General features: G+C 54.4%; 2 protein-coding genes across 3 annotated transcripts; one reads left to right on the plus strand and one right to left on the minus strand.

The window, feature by feature from the left end:
* Nucleotides 1-1,358: 1,358 nt before the first annotated feature.
* Nucleotides 1,359-17,893, minus strand: LOC141568499 (peptidoglycan recognition protein 4-like). Its single transcript, XM_074318636.1, has 11 exons — nucleotides 17,856-17,893; nucleotides 15,696-15,785; nucleotides 15,505-15,617; nucleotides 11,471-11,536; nucleotides 10,700-10,831; nucleotides 9,863-10,088; nucleotides 8,360-8,478; nucleotides 6,954-7,106; nucleotides 5,531-5,729; nucleotides 2,612-2,730; nucleotides 1,359-1,537 (listed from the first exon to the last, which is right to left on the minus strand). Exons 1-11 carry the CDS (start codon nucleotides 17,891-17,893, stop codon nucleotides 1,359-1,361), a joined length of 1,434 nt encoding a protein of 477 aa, XP_074174737.1.
* S100A9 (S100 calcium binding protein A9) lies at nucleotides 17,808-20,417 on the plus strand. Of its 2 annotated transcripts, XM_019713206.2 has the most exons (3): nucleotides 17,808-17,965; nucleotides 18,349-18,514; nucleotides 20,023-20,417. In XM_019713206.2, exons 2-3 carry the CDS (start codon nucleotides 18,374-18,376, stop codon nucleotides 20,302-20,304), a joined length of 423 nt encoding a protein of 140 aa, XP_019568765.1. In that variant the 5' UTR covers nucleotides 17,808-17,965; nucleotides 18,349-18,373; the 3' UTR covers nucleotides 20,305-20,417. The 2 variants fall into 2 exon arrangements, with proteins under 2 accessions (XP_019568765.1, XP_019568764.1); XM_019713205.2 differs by lacking the exon at nucleotides 17,808-17,965 and having other exon boundaries at nucleotides 18,303-18,514.
* The last annotated feature ends 768 nt before the right edge of the window (nucleotides 20,418-21,185 follow it).

The following is a 21,185-nucleotide window of genomic DNA, read 5'->3' on the forward strand; positions in this document are numbered from 1 at the left end:
TGACCCTTTTCTGTTCTTTTGTGTCTCGTATCCATGACCTGCATGACATTCTTCCCAGGGGTTCTCCCCTGGGGGACTCTGTTCTAGAAGTTGGCTCGTTTTGAGTCGTAGGACCCAGACTGCTCCAGGTCCCGCAGACGTTGCCACAGACAGACCGTGTAAGCCCCTCCTGGCTTTAGCTGCTGAGCTGTCTACACTTGTAGCTACGTACAGTTTCATCATGTGAAGGCCTCAGATCCATCGGCATCCTGCTGTCGCCCTCTGCTTCCTCCTACACCGATGCTGGAACCCTAGAGACCTATGGCTCTTGGTGGTTGGTCTCCATCTGCTAGTTCCGGGAGTTTGTAAAGAGATTCTGTCCCCTAGTGGTGTGGCTGGATCTCCCAGGTAAAAGGACCAGTTGGGGACTTGTCATTGGCCTCTGCTGTGGGCAGGCTGGACAATCAACAGTAGTAGTGGCTGGTTCAGTGAAGGGAACTACACTGTCACTGGACCCAGGTGTCGCGTTCATCTCTGCATCTCTTCATCACTTTTCACATGAGACCCTTGAGAAAGTACCCAGGTAGTTAGAGAAATAGACTGACTGATGTCATGTGATCTAGCTGGTTATTATGACTCTACTCTGCCACAAACGCCCTTGAAGGGCAGTCACCTGGGACACCAGGGGCCCGATCTTGCTCTCTCCCGTCCTTGGTCCTGGGGCCAAGTCTTTAGCCACTGCCCACAGGAGACATCTGATTATGCAGGCAAAGCAAGAAACAGACATAGTGCTTGAAGTTCTGCTCACTAGAGGGGAGTATTTGCACAGGAGGAAAGGGGGGGCACACTGTGTTCAGGGGAATGGTGTGTATGATCCCTGGAGGTCGGGGAGCCCTCGGTGTGGTTGGCGGAGGATAACAGCTCTGCCGCCGTGTGCTCCAGCTCTACTTCTCCCTATGCACATTTTTCCCTTTTATTCAGCCAGTCTGTTTTTCTCTTTCTCTCCTCCCCTGTTTTCCAGACCAAGACTAGAGAAAACAAAGGACACTTCTGTGTTTCCAATACAGGCAGGGAGGGCTGCAGAGCTCCACAGCAATGGGTCCTCACTCAGCCCAAGGCCCAGCAGGGCGCCCAGGGCAGAGGAAGATGGCGAGAGGGGAAGTGGGCCCAGACTCAGAGGGCTGGATGCACAGCCACGGGGATAGGGGGTCGCTGGAGGATGCCAGCAGAAGAGGGTCATACCAACCTGAGACAGGAGGGATGGATGGGGCTGGCAGGGAGGGACATGAGGTGTTGAGCCATCGTGGAGGGTGAGGACAGGGGTGGCCCAGCAGCCTGTGGGAGAAGTGGGGGGACAGTCTCAGGGCGCAGGGGCTCCCTCACTGTCTGAAATGAGGCCAGCTGCTGATGACATCATACAAAGCCTTCCCAGGAGACAGGGTATTGCTAACGTCACTGTGCCCCACCAGAAGGTAGTTGGGAGTCAGGTACCCCTTGTCCACTGCACACTGGATCAGGGCTTGGGCTGCCTCCAGTGCCGCGGCGTTGGGGGGCTTTTCTGCAAAACACAGATGGGGCACCAGTTATAGGATTCCAGGGTAACCTGCCCAGGGCAGGACCCACTCCTGGATACCCCCAGCCCACACCTACCCCCAAGCTAATATATCCACTGTTGCCAGCCACTCTAGACAGACAGACAGACAACCAAGTCAAGACTTGAGATCCCTCAATGCCAGAGTTCTTCCTGAATCCAAACAGCAGAGCCTGGGATAAAATATACAGTGACCTGGGATGTACGAAGCCTTTCTCCACTGCAAAAGTTTAGTCTGGCACTTTGCTCCTGGGGGCCATCGTAGCCCCCCCCAGGGGACATTTGGTGGTGTCGAGGGACATTTTGGGTTGTCACAACGAGGGGAAGGACGTTGCAGGCATCGAGCGGCAGAGGCCCGGGACGCTGCTAAACGCCCTGCAATGCACAGGACCGTCCCCACAAGAAACAATGATCTGGTCTGAACGTCAGCAGAGCCGAGGCTGTCACCTTGCTTTAGGTACAGGTGAGCTTCCTGCACCGTCTTCCCAGCCGCATCTCCAGGCACATTCCGGGGTCACCCTCTGCCCCTCCCAACGCTCACTTTAGTATCAGCCTGAACCAGCCCCAGTGACACGGCCTCCTCTTCCCAGAGGTTCTGCAGAAGGCTGCTGAGTCTAAACAAACTCTGGTCAAGAGCTCTGAGCAATGACAATTCTCAGCGTGCACTCCACGTGCAGAGACAAGGGCTCGCCCACCGTGGTTGTGACAAGTGAGGAAAGTGTCCCCACACTGTGGCCGTGGTAGTAACCTAGAAAAAAGTAGGCACGAAGGCTTTGTCTCCTCCTCTTCCGCGTGTCTTGGATAGTGGAGGAGAGACATTTGACTGGGTGTGAAGGAGGTAGATTTAGGGTGTCTTTCTGTGTGGGGGAGTCACACTTCTTGTCACAGTCAACTTAGTAAAACATCCAAGTTGGAAGCTGGGTCAATCCAGCAAATGCAGCCACTAAAATGATGCGTGAGTCGGAGGCCACTGTCTTCCCCACCAGACACTCTCCCTCAAACACCACACGATGACCACGACTGCTGAAAGCATCCACCTACCTGAGAAGGTACCCATGAAGGCCAGGCCCAGGGCAATGTCATTGTACCCCGGAGTGTGGGAGCCTTGAACGTTCCAGCCTACGCCTTCATAAATGGCACCATCCTGGCCCACGAGGAAGCTAGAAGACCGCAAGGAGAGACAGAAGTCAGCACGAAAGAGACGCACTGTGGGATGATTTCACTCATTCATTTATTCGTGCCTTAACTCATCACACATTGATTAACTAGTACATTCTAAGCACACCACTGCTGCCCCAAGTAGCTGTTTATGAAGCAAAGAGCTACCGCTTTCAATCCCTACAACCTGGCCTTCTCCACACCTCGTCCATCAAACCCCAAGGGGACCTGTGACCTCTTCAGACTCAGTACAAAGTACACTTCTCTGCCCTTGCCTTCCCTGCTCTCTGTGAACTTGACACTATGCACCCCTCCCGCCCTCTCAAGCGTCCCCTCCCCGTCACTTCCATCGCACCACGCCCTCCCGGCCATCTTCCCCGGCTGTTCCTGGTCAGTCTCCTGTGCATCTCCTCTTGCTGTGCCCGTCCCTACACATGGGGGACCTCGGAGGGCCGCCCTCAGCCCTCTCCTCTTCTCCCTGGACACATCCTCCCAGGACCAACCCACCCACTTCCTCCGCTTCAGTTGCCATCCAGGAAAGTCCACATGTCCATACCTGGACCTACCTTCTCCCCCACCTGTTCCTCTTTCTGGGCTCCCCATCTTGGTGAAAGGCACCACCACCCCCCATTGGCTCCATCCACTCATTGACCAGCTCGTCACCTGCATCTCCCCACCGCTCTCTCTGTGGACCACCGTATCCTCGGCATAGACCCCTAGCCTCCTCTGACCGCTTAGAGTCCCCACTCTCTCCATGACAGTCTGGTCACCAACCCCTCCTGCCTGGATGGCCGCACAGTCCTCAGACTGATCTCACCACCTCCAGCCCTGCCTTTTCCACTCCTTTTCTGAAGCACTGACGACAATGTTCTTTCCAATACAAATCTTATGTAGAACCCTGCTTTCGGCATCCAGACACAGCGTCCCAACTCCCCAGCTTAAGTTATAAAACCCTTCATGGGATGGCCCGTTTGCTTCCCCGGGTTTACCTCTCACCACACCCCCTTTGGCATCTATTTTTATCATGATAAACTTCTCTGGGCTCCTCAAAGGTACCCTTCTCAGGCTGGCACCCAGGCCTTTACAGAGTTCCCGGCCCCCTCCCTCCTCTGACTAGCTCCCTCTCAGCCCTTAGGTCCCAGCTAACATATTACACCCTCAGGGCATGTAGCCTTCACCCTATATCCCCAGCAACCTAAACAAGAGTTAAAAACACTCCCTGAAACTAATTTTAAAAAATGGTAAAAAAAAAAAAAAAAAAAGAGTTAAGGACCCTCCTGTTCACAACCCTGTGTCCTCACTCATAGCATCTAAAGCACTTGATTAGGATTTATTTGTTTAGTTAGCTTCCTCCTTCACCAGAGTGTTAGCTCCATGGAGACAGGAACCTTCTCTGGGTACATCTCCTGGCATCCCCAGGGCACCGCCTGGGCCCACACACAGTGGGCAAAGCAACCTCGTTTCCATGAATTAATTTACAGCAAGTGGGTATTTACTCCTGACCACAGAGTGTCTGTCTCAAGATAAGCAAACAGCACAGTTGAAGGGAAAGGACCTTGCAGCCCCTCTCAGTTTCCAGTTTAGGATTTCCAGACGTACAGCCAATTTTCAGGAATCCGTTCTAATGAAAGCACACAGTGCTATGAGTAACCCTGCATAGCAGGGCCTAGCTAAGCAGCGGGGGGGCCCTGATAGGTGATGGACGCTGGAGGAAACGTTCTCTCCTATCTTGAAAGGGGTGTTGCTAAAATGGGGAGGGAGAGAGAAGAGGCAGTCAGCCCAGGAGCATACAGCAAGGGATGGTAACTCCATCTAAGGCACGGCCGCTGCATACGGCTGTGTAGGTGGCACTCTGCACAGAGGTACCGAGCTAGCGGCCCAGAAGGACTAACTCCAGCTCCACTAGCTATGCCATGAACACCCTAGAGGAAAGGCTCCTTTGATTGATGTACAAATATGCCGTCTGGGCTAGTGGTGGCCGAGCCTGAGACAAAATTCTGTGTGACTGCTTCTGATGGGGTGTTAGGTGGCATCTAACCCCATCTGGGAGCTCTGAGAGCATCCTTCCGGAAGATTCAACTCTCCCATTTGGTTAGTGTGTTCTTGACTAAAGAATGGCAGATCTTGTCAAATACATGGTGATGGAAGGAGAACTGACTCTGGGTGGTGAACACACAATGGGATTTATAGATGATGTCATACAGAATTGTACACCTGAAATATATGTAATTTTACTAACAATTGTCACCCCAATAAATTAAAAAAAAAAAAAAAGAATGGCAGATCTTGACATTAGAGAAATCAGACGACATTATCTGGGCTCTCCCTCTGACTTCAGATAGGAAAGATATTCTCCCCAAGGAGGCGGACAGTTTCCAGATGCAAAGGAACAGCACAAGTCTAACATGAGGGAGACAGACTTCAGGTTATGGCCGAACCGAGGGGCAACCCTGAGCTGTTGGTTCGTGGGAAGTGATCGCGTGAAAAGGACACAACCTTAGAGCATCCTTTCTACCGGTCTCACCATCTCGCACACATACGACTTCCTCTAACACCTTTCCAGCAAAGGCTTCGCTCCATCCTGTTGATATATGACCTCTAACAAGGACACACATTTTGAGAACACGCTCAAGGGGCATGACGACCCCCTCAGCTAAGTCCTAACAAAGGCCCACCCAGCGCCACGAGAGGGATCTGTGGTGGCACACGGGGCCCCTCTCCCGTGGTGGACACTCAGTAAGCCTTAGCTCCCGTTCCCCTTCCCTTGGGGGTGCCTGCCCATGTGTCCTCAGGTCCACTTACTTATACCCAATGTCACATGCTCTGAATCTGTCTATGAACAGAGACTGCATAGTTTGGACCTGCGGACGGCACTCATCAGACGTGTTACAGGTTCTCTTAGCGGTGTGAATGACGATGATATACTTCGCCGGGAGGGTCATCGAGGGGCAGTGGGTCTCCCTGGCCTCCCAAGCTGACCGAGGGACAATGGCGGGGCAAGCTGTGTGGGGCAGAAAAAGCATGCGTGTGAGGGTCTGACACGCCTCCCATGTCCCCCTACCGCACCAGACGGCTGACGTAATTCTCCGGACCTCCCAACACCCCCCGACCCTGAGGGCAACCTGACCTGATCCTGGCTGTGGAAGCCAGGACAGCCCCCCCTCAGATATGGGGGGGGTCTGCACAGAGAGATTGGACTCAATAGACACGAACCAAAGAGCCACAGGTTCTAACCAGACAGTGGGGATGTTAACTCTGAGGGGTTGTGAATGCTTTATTCCAAAGATAAAGTGTCCTTATTTATCTGCATGATTGCCGTGTGTGTGTGTGTGTGTGTGTGTGTGTGTGTACATGTGTAACGGGGCCCTTTCAGAGAAATGAACTGAATTTTCATTGGAAAGCACCTTTGAGAGTCACTTGTAATCCATAAAACTATCTGTTAATGGAAGCAATTCCTAATATTGACAGGCGGCATTAACCCAAAAGCAAAGATCGATTTTACTTAGAGCTTTCATATAATAGAGCTAATTTTCCTTAAAACTTTATTAAGTCCAAGAAAAGGCTGAAAGCGCTGATTAACTATGCTGGTCCTGACGTTGCCGCTTATTAAACCCCAAATGTACCTTTCCTCTTCCTTTTATCACCTGATAAATGTTAAACTCCTCCTGTGAAGTCAGTGTAAGTGGAGCCAGAAGCGCTTCAGGCCACAGCTGCCACCTTAGCTTTTGTATTCAGAACCATGTGCGTTTGCGCTTATGTGTTTGTGTCCAACGCCTGCCCGCTCCCAGATTCTTTCCCTCCACAGCACCTTTCATCATATAATATATAAAATGTTTTGCTGGTTTATTTGTGCATGGGCTCTCTCGCCCCTCTAGACTGAAGTTCACGAGGGCACTGCTTTGGCACGTTTTGTTCACTGGCCCAGCATCAGTGAGAAGCAGGTGCCCAGTAAATAATTGCTGAATGACTGAAGGAATGAATGGACATGTATCACCATGGGGATAAAGCCGCAGCTCTGATAGTCTAGGAACCTGAGGGACAGAGACGTGACCTGGAGGGTCCCTCCCAAGGTTTGCCAGCCCTAAAGTTTCAGACAGTTGGGTGACCAGTGGCCCTATCAGCAGGAATCCAGTGAGAGCCTGACTGAAAACGTCACTCCCGGTGGCATCTGGAAGTGACTGGGGGAGGAGGCTGGAGGAATGCCCAGTGAGGTTGAAGGTCTTACCTCTCTTAGGACTGGCCGTCCACAGAGGGGCCAGGCAGTTCTCGCCTTTCACAAGAAGTGGCTGAATGTACAGGGGTGACAGGTGGCCCTGTTGGACAGCATAGGCGATCAGGCCCTCCATGGCGGAGAGGGCCGCAGGGCTTGGGCTGTGGCCTACGAGAGAGTGACCGGTGGCAATCCTCAGTCTGGCCTGCGTCAGCGGACTGTGGGGCAAGACGACATATCCTACCAGCCCCTGGGTAGTGACATGTCCCAACAGCTATTGGAGGGGAAGAAAGGGGATGGACTCATCCCCCAGGTCCAAAGCCTGAAAGGCAAGGATCCACCAGGAGCTCTCAGTGGCCCAGGATGAAGATCTTTCCCAAAGACCCACCAACACCTATGCATCCCCTCCTGGTGGCCATGGAAGAGCTGCAGACAAAGCCATGCTCAGGGTTTCTCACCGGAAGGGGCCCTTCTGCACATGTGCCAGCCCTTGACCTTCATGAATGGGTTTACTCCTCACCACAGACCTCAGCGGTGGACGCTGTTATTAACCCCACTGCTCAGAAAGAGGAACTTGAGACTCCAGAAAGCAATGCGCTCAAGACCCCCCTGCTAACCAGGTGACATCCAGGTGGCAGCAGGTGGTCACAGAGATAAACCACACCGAGGTGTCTGGCATGCTGGGAACCACCCCGGGTCTGGACAAGGGAGGAGAGGGCTTGTGTTTTGATTCCTCTCCTTACAGCCGTGTCACCTCGGGCCATTTATCTCTCTGAGGCTGCACTTTGTATCACAGTGATGCTGACACTTCCTGGACGGTCTCTAAGGGTCTTGGGAAGGGACAACAAGAAACTAGATATGCACTAACTTTGTTACCAGTCAAACGGACACAGATCCCATGAAATGCTCCTGTGGCATGTGTGTTGGGGGTGGGGGGGCGGTGCAACAATAAGATTAGGAGAAAGTGGAAGGCATTCAGGGATCAGAGGTCTCGAAGAGGTTTTTTAAAATTGCATAGAAAACCTTGGAGTAAGCGAGCTGGAAGGAGGAAGAGCCTGGCAGGGAATGGGACTGTTGCTACGGACGTGTCCGGGCTGGACAGGAAGACGTGGCAGTCGTTGACACAGAAGGGAGAGCTGAGGCCCAGATGCTTCTGAGATAAGAGCAGGAGAATGAGGCTGTAGAGAGAAGGGGGGACAGCGCCCCCACCGTGAGGTGGCCAGAGGAAGAGTCCACTGCAGAGGCTGAGAAGGGATCCAGGGGCGAGGACGGCCGCCAGCACACCCTGTTGTGTAAGTCAAGGGTGGGGCGAATCCCAGGAGACAGTGGGTCACAGGGAAGTATGAGAGGGGAGAAGGCAGCAGAGCGAACGGAAAGAAGCAGGTGGGTCTTTGGAGAAGGACAGCTGGGGTGACCGTTACCTTCCTTGGCGCCGAAGAAGGCGAGGCCCAGGGAGACGTTGTTGTAGCCCTGGGTGTGCGTGCCTTGCACGTCCCAGCCAACACCTTCATACACCCTGCCGTCGTCCCCAACCAGGAAGCTGTGGAGTAGGGAGATATGGGCTCAGGGGCTGGCACTGTGGCACATGCCTGCGAGAGGAGGAACCACCTGCCTCCCCTCCAAAGGGACAATGGCTCGAGCCATGGTCACTAAAGGGAATCTGTGTGGACTCGTCCCAGACAGTGGCTAAGCTAAGTCATTTATACGTGTCCTGAGAATTCAGAAGGACCCACTCCCTTGTTCCGACGCCCCCGGGATTTCTCATACTCAGAAGGAGAAGAGGTCTGCCATTAGCACACACCCAAGCACACAACGTAAGAGTCTCTCTGCCTCCACATTCCTTTAACATGGCTCCCTTCCTTCCTCCACAATACATGCTTCCGAGTAATCTCCACACCGGTTGTCCATGGGATTTCTCCCTGCCAGGGCAACTGTCTTACAAAGACTCTCCAACAAGGATGTGGATGGAGGCAGTGTATTTGGGAAGAGATCCCAGAAGCCACAATGAGGAATCAAGAAGAATGGGACAGAAGGTAGAAACCCAATAAAATGTGGGAGCTGGGATGGGAACAGTCTCCACCTGGGGCTCAATCCCCTGCACCACCACCACCACCAGCCCCACACGTGACCTTCCCAGGAACCGTGCACTTACACCTTGGAATTGTCCCTCAGAAGGGCTGGGGGCTGAGGAAGTTACCCACAACTCCTCCCCCCGCCAGGGGGATATTATTCCCCTTCACCTCACAGGATTTGGGTGAAAGCCCGGAGCAGGAAACAGAGAGACGCAGTGGGCACTTAAGGCAGGAAGCCATCACCATGCACAGAAATTAGAGAAAGTCAGAGGTGCGCCGAGGGCATGTGGTCGTGGCCACCAATAGGGTCTGGTAGAGTGACCATCAGGGTGAGAGATGGACGATTGCCTCAGCAAGATGGAAGCCCATACGTGTGGTGAAGTGGATACGCAGAGGACAAAGAGACAGTTCGGAGCCAGTGTGGGCTCCACAGTTGTCACACAGCTGTGTGACTTGGAAGAAATCAGCCTCCCAACCTTGGTCCCCTGGCCCATAGCATGGAGATAGTAACGCTTGCCCTACCAACCTCCCACGCTGTCGGGAAGCAAACGCACTCGGGCCCTGGAAATCACCCCTAACCCGCAGTGTGCTGTGTCAACCGGGTTCCCAGGGGGTTTGACAGTATAGTTAGTACTTAACCTTCCCGGCCTCCTTTCAGGAGATCTCAGCATCAAGGACCTCACAGAAAATCCCAAAGGACCTGGAGTTTTTGTAGGCTTTTAAAAATATTTTATTCATGATAAACCCAACGTAATCTCAACCCAGAAAGTCAGGAAATCAGATGAGAAGCGGGGGTGCCTAAAGAGCAGCTCCGACCTCGTGCCTCCCCGTGTCCCCAGCCCAGCCACTTACTTGTAGGCCACGTCACACCAGCTGTTGTTGTGCACGTGCTGAGTCTGCAGTGCTTGCAGCCTCTGACCGCAGACAGTCCGGTTGTGACACTCCAGACCAGGGACGTGGTGTGTGACAAGGAAATCCACTGGCGTGGTCAGCCGAGTGCTGCAGCCCACAGCCTCTGCCCCCCACTCCTTGCGAGAGACCATGGTGGAGACATCTGTGGGGAGAACGCAGGAGGGGGCTGTCACTCAGCACACCTTGCCTATCGTTGTCACATCAGCCCCGGGCGGTGGCATGTACCATCCTGGGCTGTGTCTGTCTCGTGCTGGTGAGGTGAGGAGTCTAGGAGGAGGCCTTCAGCAGCAGGCAGACCCCCTTCCCCCTCCACACCCCCATCTCATCTCCACTCACCCCCAACACAGAGTCTGCACCTGCACAGAGAAACCTGGATGCTTTGCTGACTCCCAGCTGTGCCCACCTTGCACGCCCGCCCTCCCTGCTCCAAAAGGTCTTCTCAGGAGCTTCTCACCACCCATTCTGGGGAATTCCCTGAGTCCCCTGTCCTGGGCACCCCCTGAGCGACTCCGTCTCCTCTGCCTGGGGGCTCCCTCCATGCAGAGCCTGGGTAGGGAGGGTGGGGAGGGTGTGGTCTCCATCCTCAGGTGAGGGGCCTCTGAGTGCAGTGGCGACCTCTCCCCTTACTGGTTTCTGTCCCCTCCAGGCACCCCCCACCCCCCAGGGCCATGGTGATCTGTGCAGGTGCTTTGCCGGTGCCACACTCTGCCCCACATGTCCCCTTCCCAGTCACAAGTGGCTGTTTCAGTCTCAGAGACATCAGGTCACGTGACAAACCCCAGCGGTCCTTAAGCCTCCTTGCATACAGACCCACTCTGCTGTTTCCTGTGAGCAGGGAGTCGTTGGTAAACAGGTACTGGAGCCTCTCCAACATGTGTTTGGCTTGTGCTTGATCCCAGGAGACCTCACCTGCAAAGGGACATTCCGTTTTGCCTGGGTCCTCGGAGAGCCCTGTGCCAGCCACCTCAGTGCACGGGCTCAGGCCAGGAATGGCCACCCCTCCATGGCCCCTCTGCCTCCCCGGGTCCCCGAGCCCCTCCAGGAACCCCTCTGTGCTGCCCAGGACCTGGTGTGCTTTCTCTGGCCAACTCCCCATCGTCCTGCGAGGTTAGTTCCATAGTGAGGGGCAGGGAGCGGGACGTCACCCTTTTCCCAAGGAACTCTCTTATGGACAGACGAGCAGAAAGCCGGGTCAGAGGTGAGACTCTGGTCAACGTAATAACAACACCAACAGAATCCCTGCTCCCGTTTCCCCAAGGCTGTGTCCTTCCTGCGCACTGTCTCCTTTCACCCTCACAATAAATCGAGGAGATTTGTCTCAATTTTCAGGTGGAAAAATTAAGGTTTACAGAGCTGAATAACTCATTTGAAATCATTGCCGGGGGCCGGGCAAGGATTTGAACCCAGGTCTACAGACGCCAAGCTCTGGGCTCTGAATGCAAAGCTACCCTTCTTCCTACACGAGAGTCAGCATTTAAAGAATTCCTGATAAGAGACTTGAGGACCAGCCCTCTCCGTTCCTGTCTGATCCAATGAAGGAAAACTCACCCCAGGCCCCGAGACCCAGCGCGGACAAGACCACAAGGCACGGCAGCAGCATCACGTGGTCCTGGACTGTGGACCGTGGAAGAGACAGATCTTGGAAGAGACGCAGACAGCAAATCAGACGCTGTTCACTCCTCAGGTACCCACCCCAATGCATGTCTGCCTCCTGCCAAACGCGGGCCTCCTGAGGGCCAGCACCTGGCCAGGCTTCCCAGGGTCCCACACTCAGGTCAGCTACTCATTGGATGGATAAACACCCTCATCCTCTTACCCTAGGCAACTCCATTTCATTGAGGGCCTACTATGTGCAGGACGCTAGAACATGCCATCTCATTTAATCCTTACACCACAGCTGCAATGTAGGATTGCAGACTCCCATTCTCCTAGAAGAATCCAGGAACACTAGAACCAACATGAAACGCACATGCGTGGGTCAGTGCGGAGACCTCCTTTCCAGTGGGGGTAGAGTGGGGTGAGAGGGGTGTAGAAGTGGGGCGGTCCCCAGTTCTAGGGCAGAAGAAATCTCCTCATCTTAACACTCCACTGGGTGAAATCCAGATCCTTCGATGGGAGAGGGCTTCCCAGGAAGAAACACACACACTCACACTCAGAAATACCTGGGGTCCTGGGCAGCTCTGGGTACAGGCAGCTCCCCTTTCACACTTGGCCCTGGCCTGTCCTCCAGCCTCTGCTTCCTGGGCCTTGACTCTCCCTGCGCTGGAGGCCACTCCCTCCCGGGAATGGCGCCTCAGGCTCTGGCTTCCAGGAGAGAAGAGGAAAGCTGGACCCCTAACCAAGGTGGAGAGGAGAAGGAGAGCGGAGCTTCCAGGCTGGGTCCACAGCAGCACGAGGAGCTCAGGTGAGACTGGACTCGGGCTGAGCGCTAGGACCCGCCCTGTGAGTAAGCCCAGGTGCCTCCTCCCTGGGAAAGGACACAATTGCCCAAGCTCCCTGAGCGGCTGCCTCGTCCCAGCTCCCGGGAAGCCCGGCCAACCTGGGGGGTACCCCTGGGACCTGGGAGTGTGTCCCACATGTGGGGACTTCCTGCCCTGGAGACAGATGTGCTCTGGGGTGTGGAGGCTGTGAGTGGAGGTCCCTCAGCAACACCCACCCCCTTCTACGCCCTTTCCACCAGGTCACCAGCAGGGGCAGGGTGGGGTCAGAGAAATAGAAAGGTGTGTTCCAGGAGACAGCTGTGATTCTGCCCCTGCAGTCTCCGTGTCCATCATCCCTCTCCTGCCATACCCCGACCCTCAGTGTCAACTGTCACCCACCCAGGAAACCCCCCACAAGCCAGGTATCTCCAGCCCCTGGCCCACTTGCAGCACAAGGCCACGTCACGGTCATCGCCTCACCGGTTCCACACTCTGCAGTCTGGTCTCACTTTTTTCATGGAACCCCATTTTCACTTAAAGAACAGATAATAGCCAAGATGTGGATATTTATGCTAGGGTATACACCTGGCAGGCATTTTCTTGAAAATGAACAGAGTGAAACTTTCAAGTCAAGGAAAACAACCAATGGGATTTGTTAGCATAATAAATACGTATGGAGCGAGGTTTCAAGCACAAATTAGAATTTTGGAATATTGTGCCTGCCACCATGAGTGTGACAATTTCCCAATACTTACAGACTTTTCTGATGAGAGCAATGGTGATAGTAATACATGCCTTTATATATATATGCATATATGTATATCTATTTATATATGATAATGAAATCTGTCAGCACTTGGAAGATGTGTATAGCTTAGTGAATCAATATTTTCCACATGACCAATATATGAAGTTACAAAGTCATGACTGCATAAAAGACCAATTCAAATTTTGTGCTAGACCAATGACTTCTAATATAATAGACTACAATGGATTTGTTGACATGGTTTCAGATTCTACATGGCAACTAACCTTTAAGAAACCTCCACTTGTTGAGTTTTGGTGAATTATCAAAGGAGAATATCCGCAATGATTTTTAAAGACTATAAATATACTCTTCCCTTTTCCATCTGCTTATCTGTGTGAGGCTGGACTTTATATCTTCAATCAAAACAACACATATAGCACATTAAGTGCAGAAGTGGACATGAGAATCCAGTGATCTTATTTTAAGCCATAGAGGTGTGAAAAAAATTTTTTTTATTATATCACTCTTCTCACTAGCTTTTTCAAATATAATTATTTTGTGTGTTCTTTTTAATGTGTTAATATGCAGTGGGTTTACTAACACTACTTTAGGTGAATGAGTACTTCAAATTTTTTAATGTCTAATATTGCAAATATTAATAGATATAACCCACATAAACAAAAGTTCTTTGGGACACTCGATACTCTTTCAAGTATAAAAGGGTCTTGAGAACAAAAAGGTTGAGAACCGGGTCCAACGAATGCCACAGGCTGTCCTAATGCAGGTGTGCCACAAGGGGGCAGCACGGACTCGGCCTTTCACCCACGGGAGTCGCCCCATTCCCTTTCCCCATCACGCCTCCCCTCTTCCTTTTCCTCCGTCTCTGGGTCCTCCCAGCTGCACAGCTTTTTAATCACAGGAAAGAACAATTTTCTAAGCATAGGTTCCGTCAAAACCCATTCAATCACATATTAATCTGCAAACGTTTATCAGCTGTCTCTCAGATGCAAAGCTTATCGTCCAGGGCTGAGTAAACACAAGAACCCCCCCCCCCCCCAAGGAGTTAATCTCGTGAGGGAGACTGACCCAAAGGCCAGTAATTAGAATGCCAACCTGGTAATGTGTGTGAATGCCCTTTGTTTTCTATAAAGGGCTCTATACTCCAAAGGGGAGAGTCAGGGGAAACAAACAGCTGACCTAAAAGCCAGCTGAACCCACTACCTCACTTAATCGATAAGAAAATGGAGCCCTGGACGTGGAAATGACTTCCACAGCCCACCCAGCAGGCCTGGCAAAGCTAGGACTAGAACCCAGCTCTCAGCCCTCAATCCGCTCTAATTTTCAACCAGGGCCCCTCCCATAAGCTACAGGATGCAGAGCCTGGGGAAGGCCAGCGGGGGTGCCTGGTATTACACCCCCGACATAACACCCGGTGTACTATTGGCAACTTAGAAGGAGCAGGATTCTCCACGGACAACAGCAGGCGGCAGAGAAGGGGAAAGGCGCAGACCCACTCTCAGTCCGGGACAGGGGTGGGTGTGGGGGACGTGGGGATTGGGGGAGCACGACCATGGGATTAGAGCTGCAGGAGGTCTGCCTGCTCACCTGTGCTGATTTGTTTTTAACACAGCCCAGGAAACCAGACCCTTTTCTCCCAATGGCCACCTCCAGAGTCACTGTTCAGAACCAGAAAAATTGCCCCAATTCATGCAGGAGGCTCCGAGTTTCCCCAAGGAGACGACCCCACTGCCCACCACCCCTATCCCAACCTCTGGCCTCAGTTGGCGGTGAGGAGGCTGGGTGGGGGTGGGGCTCCTATGGATGGGGCCAGTAATGGCCTGCCAGGGTCAGGACCCGCACAGCTCAGCCCTGCCACCCCCCGCCCCCCAGTCCGGGCTAGTCTGGGACCATGGCGCTGCTGTGCCCCGGGACGAGAGAGAACCCACTACCAACATGGGATGCCATCTATTTCCAAGCCCCGTCCAGCCGCTCACTCCCGCCAACTGCTAATACTATTCACCCTACTGCCACCCTCATTTTACTTTCATGCGGAGTCGACACCATACAGCGACAGTCCGTGGCTCTGCAGAAAGTCACAGGGCAACAGACTGGTGTTCATTTCACACTCACTCGTGTCTTCGTGTTTCTGTGTCCTCTGGCGTCTATTCATTCAACAAACGCTCATCCGACACCCCCTGACCCAGGCCCTGTCGGGAACTGCAGAAGCGAGTCACGCAGCGACGCGGAGGACGCGAGAACTCCGAGGCGCAGCACAGGTGACACACCGCCTGCCCACAGTCAAACTTTGTCCCGCACACACCGTGCTTCCCTGCTAATGTCTTTATTTTCCTCTAAAATTAGGTGACAAATTTTAAAAGCAGACGTTCTCACATAAAAATCTGGATGTCCCGGACCTTCGGAGGTCCGGCAGCACCGGGTCCGCTTTCCCACGTGGCCACCCTGGCCTGCGGCCGAGGTCCATCGGTCCCATTTGCCACAGTCTCCACCGCTCCCTAGTGTCTCGACCCTGAGGCCCCGCGTCAGTAGCCACAGTCACCCTACAGGTGGTGCCCTTGTTGACATTCTCAGGCCCAGCCAGCCTCACCTGTCTCCTCTAAGTTCCTCGTCCCGGAAAGCTGCGTTTGAGATCCTCGGTTCACAGCGGAACGTGCTTCGGTAGAGGCAGCAGAGGGCGCTGTGGGCGCACATATGAGAGGCGCCCAGGCACCTGTCCCAATTGCCTGAAACAAGAGGTTTCCTAACAGCCCGAGGAGGGAGGGCGCGGCCCTGTGCGCTTCCTCCATCAGATCAAACAATGGGGGGCCCGTTGGGGAATGCCCCTGAAGTTTCCATCCACGTATTCCTGCTCCCTACCTGCACTGTCCGTTTATTCATAGATGACGTGCTCATTCATTCAAGCAAGCATTCAGCCAGCATTCATTAAATATGTGCTGTGTGCTTGGCACTGTGCCAGGCGCTGTCCTTAGCTCCCCAGAGTTCAAATGTGACTAGGAATTCAGGATATAAGATTATGCCTTCCCCATGTATTGTGATTCACTCACCAACTTCCCCCAGCGTCTGGCACATAGTAGGTGCTCAACCAATACTTGTATGAATGAATGAGTGAAAAGATAACCGATAATAATACCTCTTCCACCTTTACATGAACGGTCTCAATTCTCAAGGTCGGTCCTATAATTATCCTACTTTACTGATCAAGAAAGTGAGGCACGGAGAGGTTAAGAGGCCAGGTCACACAGCCAGTCTGAACTGAGCCACTATCCCATGTGCCATCTCAGCAGTGCAGACGGGGCGTGCTGAGGGCCAAGTTGTCGCACACACGGGCTGCCTCGGGCTTCCAGGGGGCAGAGCAGCCGTGGGGGCCGGGGCAGTGAGGGAAGGTTTCCTGAGGACCAGACTAAGGACTGGTTCAGGTGGAAGACAGAACCTTCCCTGGTGAAAGGGGAGAGGCCAGAGGAAGCAAGAGGTTAGGGAAGGTGCGTACAGTAGGTCCTCTGGACACGATTCCTGGGCGGAGGGGCAGGGGTGCCAGTAAGGACACGATCCTGCAGCAGATGTGAGGTCTCCCTGTGCCGAGGCCTGAATGGACATGAACGTGAGTAAGAACGCCCCCTGAGGACCTACAGGCCACGATCAGACAAAGGCAAAATATGTATATAAGTTCACTCCAGAGAGGGAGTGTTGAGAGCCAGAAGTGGTGTGGGCATCGTTATCCGTTGTCCGAGGAGAGAGACTGTGCCCCACTGGAAAGAACAGAGCAGGCTCCCTGGACCAGGTAGCATTTGAATGGGGGGGTAAGACTGCACCCTACAGTGGGGGAAGGGCATTCCTGGGGTAAGAGCACCAAAGACAAAGGCCTGGAGGTGGGCCCTGCAATGGGGGGGGCCCAGGGGTGGAGGGCAGGCAGGGCGGGGAGCTTTGTGCCTGTACAGAGCAGCTCAGCCTTCTCCCCTGGGTGATGGGAGGTTTGCAGCCAGGGAGGGACGGGTCTTGCCCAAGAGGCCACATCAAAACAGTTGTCTCGGGTTATGAGCTCCTTGAAGGCGTGGCTCCCACAGCAGGATTTAGAGGAGTAATGCTGACAGCCTCTACAGACACTTACGCCCTGAGGGTCTCTCACACAGGCTACAACAGGAAGTTTAATCCGAATCACCCTTAATCAGGAACAAGGATGTCTGGGCCCAACTCCTGATATGTCACCAACAGGCTATGTGACTTTACTCAGGTCCCTCTGTGTGTGTCAGTTTCTTCATCTGCAATACAAGGGGGTTGACAACCCCGATGGCCCTTCTAACCCCAACTCAATCCACCCCCCCCATAAATCTAAGAACTCCACGTCAACCATTCACCCTCCCACAAGCACAAAGCCAGGCAGGCAGGGGAAGGCTCAGCCATCCTTGCGGGGCTACCCTCATGGGGGAAGGGTCAGAGTGGATCGGGCTCCTCGGGGGTCCTCTGCCCACCACCAGCCACTAGCTAGCATAGGTGGGAAGGTGCCACCTCAACAGGGCAGGGGGAGGGAGGGATGCCAGAGGAGAGGCAGCTTGTTGACTGGGTTTAGGGAGGGCAGGGGTGTGGGGTGTAGGGGAAGTGAACTAACCAACCAGCTTCCTCCTCAACCAGCTCCAGGCCCAGGACAAGGAATTTCACAAAAAAGCAAAAGGATCTGTGTGAACATTTCCTGTCACACCCCAGCCCCCTTCCTGGCAGTGACAGCCCAACTCGGGGTTACCACACTGCTCACCTGTGATGCAATCTGCCCACTAGAGGGCTGAGAGTCATGGCCAGAGGTGGCCTATAAATGCTGGGCACTAACAGCCCTGTCAAACCCCTCTGCGTGACTTCTCTGCTTTGGTGAGTGAGCTGCCAGCTTCCCTGGGCAGGAGCCTGCCTGCCTGCCATCTCTTCCTCTACTCCCCGCCATCTTCCTTTCAAACCCTCCTCCTGGAAGCCCTCCTTGATTGACCCACTCGCTTTAAAGTTTCCTTCACATTTTCTAGGTCTTGTTCTGCAGGAGCTTCCTGTTCTCAAGCGCTCTGATTTGGGGCATTCTCCAGATATTCTAATGCCCATTTCTCACATGTGAGGGACAGGGTCACCTCCCAGTTCAGTTGCAGCCCATGGCTTCCTTTTTATGCTGTTTCCCCCTTCATCCCTGAGAGCAACCCGAAGGAGGTGTCAGGGAAGCTTCCGGCCTTTTCTCCTAAGCACTGACCCCTTGCATCTCCTCTGCTCAGACGGACCAGGAAGGTAGAAGACAGCATGTCGTCCCTGATGGAATGCAGCCTTGAGACTATCATCAACATCTTCCACCAGTATTCCACGCGCCTGGCGCACCCCGACAGGCTGAACCAGAGAGAGTTCAAACAGATGGTGAAAAAGGAGCTGCCCAACTTCCTCAAGGTAGGGCCTGGGCTAAGGAGGGAGGGTGGGGTGCAATGGTCAAGGAGAAAATTCTAGCCTTCAGCCCAGCCTCCGGAGGCAGCGGGCGCCCAGTCCCTGGAGGGGCTCCGAGTTAGGCAGCACCAGCAGAATCAAGAAAGACCAGGCCCTGTCCCAGGCAGGGGTTTGTGGTGGCAAACAGGGACCCAGTGTCCCGATGGGAGAGACAGACACACAGCAAAGACGGTGACCAGGGAAGAGCACAGATAAACCCATTGCCAGTATGTGCCTGAAAGAAAGTCAACGGGAGTGCGGTGTGGGGGTGGGGCTGGGCTGGGGAGGTGACTGACTAGGTCGGTGGACAGGAAGGACCCCTCTGAGATGGTGACCTTTGAGCTGAGACGCGAATGTGGAGGAGGAAGCAGAAGCCGAGGAGACTAAGCCTCAGGCAGACGCTGGGGACAAGACCTGAGGGGGCTCTTCCCACCCCGAGGGTCTCTAGTGGGAACCAAACAAACAGCCTGTGGGAAAGCCCCGCCCAGCACTGACTGGCTGCTACACAGCTCTCAGGACGCGCGTTTACCCATCTGAAAATGATTAGTGCCGTTCTAGGAAAAAGGAGAATTTGTTCCACTAGATCTTTTGGGTTTCTTCACCAATTTGGGCATTTTGGGGGAAGAGCGGCCTGGACGAAGAAGGGTGGGACACCCGGGTCCCAGCCTCAGTTGCATTCCTGGAGCAGATGTCCTGGGTTGGTGGCCAGCCCTCCCCACCGCAGTGGGTGGAATGGTGCAGCGGTAGGAGATGCAATACGAGGATGATGACGGCTCCCCGTAGGGGCAGACCTCAGCAAGCAGGACGCTGAGCCAGGGCAAACAAGAAAGAGCGCAGCCCAGAGGTAGTGCTGGCAAGGTTTCCTCGTGCGAGGCCTGGGCCGGCCCATCCCCCACACCCTCTGCCAGAAGCAGAGTGACGGGCCAGGAGGGGAAACTGGGACCTCGCCAATGCGCTAGGGCCTGAAGGGGACTTAGCTGAGGGGCCCCAGCCAGCGAGTGGCATAACTGGAACAGCCTGAGCTCACTTCTGCCTCACCTTGCGTTGCCCGCATACTTTATCACACCCTTTGGGGTCAGCGGGGACCCACCCTGCTCTCTGTCCCTCCACTAGAGCTGAATCATCTTGTTTTCCTCCGGTGCTTCCCCGTTACACAGGTTGTAACGAGCGTCTCTAATTTGTAACCTCTAGGGAAGGGAGGGTGATGGAAAGGGAGGGAGCGAAGTCGGCAGAAGTGGAGGGAATGGGACAGGACTGACTTCTGCGTCCGATCCCGGTTGTACGAGGAAGAAATGGGAAAGCAAACGGTGCCTCTGCCACATTGTGGGCACCCCGTCCATGGTCGTTTCTAATTTTGAATTGAGACCCAGGAGCCAGGTTTCCCTGTGCTTCTGCCATCGGGTCACTTGCTGTGCTACCGGGCCCCGGGCCTGGCGGCACCCAGGCCTGACCGCCCTGCCTCTCCCAACCTACAGAAGCAGAAGAGGGATGAGGCAGCAATAAACCACATCCTGGAGGAGCTGGACACAAATGGAGACAAGGAGCTGACCTTCGAGGAGTTCTCCATCCTGATCGCCCGGCTGACGGTGGCGTCCCACGAGGAGATGCACAAGACCGCCCCTCCAGGGACAGGCCACAGCCACGGGCCAGGCTTCGGGGAGAGCCGCGGCACCTGCCAGAACAAAAGTGGCACTGAGCAATCTGGCCACGGCCACGGCCACAGCCATGGTGGCCACGGCCACAGCCACAACCACTAATCAGGAGGCCAGGCCACCCTGTCCCCGCCCATCTAGGGCCCCAGGGCTGCATGTGGCATCGCCTTAGCTGTGGGGCTGGGGCCAGGGCTGAAATAAAGTGTTCCTCCAAGCCAGCACTCTCTGCATGTTCTTCCGCTCCCTTCCCAACCTGTCCTGCCCGGGGGTCTGGGGTGCACAGCCCTGGCGTTGATGGGGCTCAACCCCTTCATTCATGATACCAAGATGAGACGCCGCCATAATGTGGGTCTGTTCTGAGCCCCTTGGGCTCCCTGCCCCGACCATTTCCTTACCTCTGACCTCAGGCTCTACTCCCGGTCACCCCAGCCCAGCTCAGGACTCCCCTGTCCAGCCTTGTCACCACAGAAAGCAAAAGGGCCGTATCCCATGCCCTCGAGATGCCAGCCCCCACACCTCCCCCCCCACACACAGCCACAAGGCCTCTTCACCCTGGACTGTCCACACAGCCGTTTCTTTCCTAATGGAAACGAATTCCTCTGCAAGTTTCCAGAGGCACACTGGACGGGCCGCACCTGAGGAATATGGGAGTTTGGGCAGAGGGGACAAGCATAGATGGTGTATTTACACACAATTGGAGCTCCGGAGCCACAGGAGCAGTGGGTGTCTCTTAAGTGAGGAGTGTCTCACGCTCCCCAGGGACACTGGGGCCGGTACACAGGGGTGAGAGTCAGGGAGTCCGGCCCGCGCCCACCCACCCCATGGGGAGGTTGGACTCTGGGTCCAGAGAGGCTTTCAGGCCTGAAGGTCCTGGTTCTAAGTCTTGTGGGCAAGCTGACCACCCTGAGGTGACTGAGGCTCCTCCATCCCGGTCAGTAGCTGAGGGCTCAGGCCAGCAGGGGCACCTGCCTCTCTTTGCAAAACCT

Source organism: Rhinolophus sinicus, linkage group LG14 (genome assembly GCF_036562045.2).
Source record: "Rhinolophus sinicus isolate RSC01 linkage group LG14, ASM3656204v1, whole genome shotgun sequence".
In the NCBI taxonomy this organism is placed as follows: Eukaryota; Metazoa; Chordata; class Mammalia; order Chiroptera; family Rhinolophidae; genus Rhinolophus; species Rhinolophus sinicus.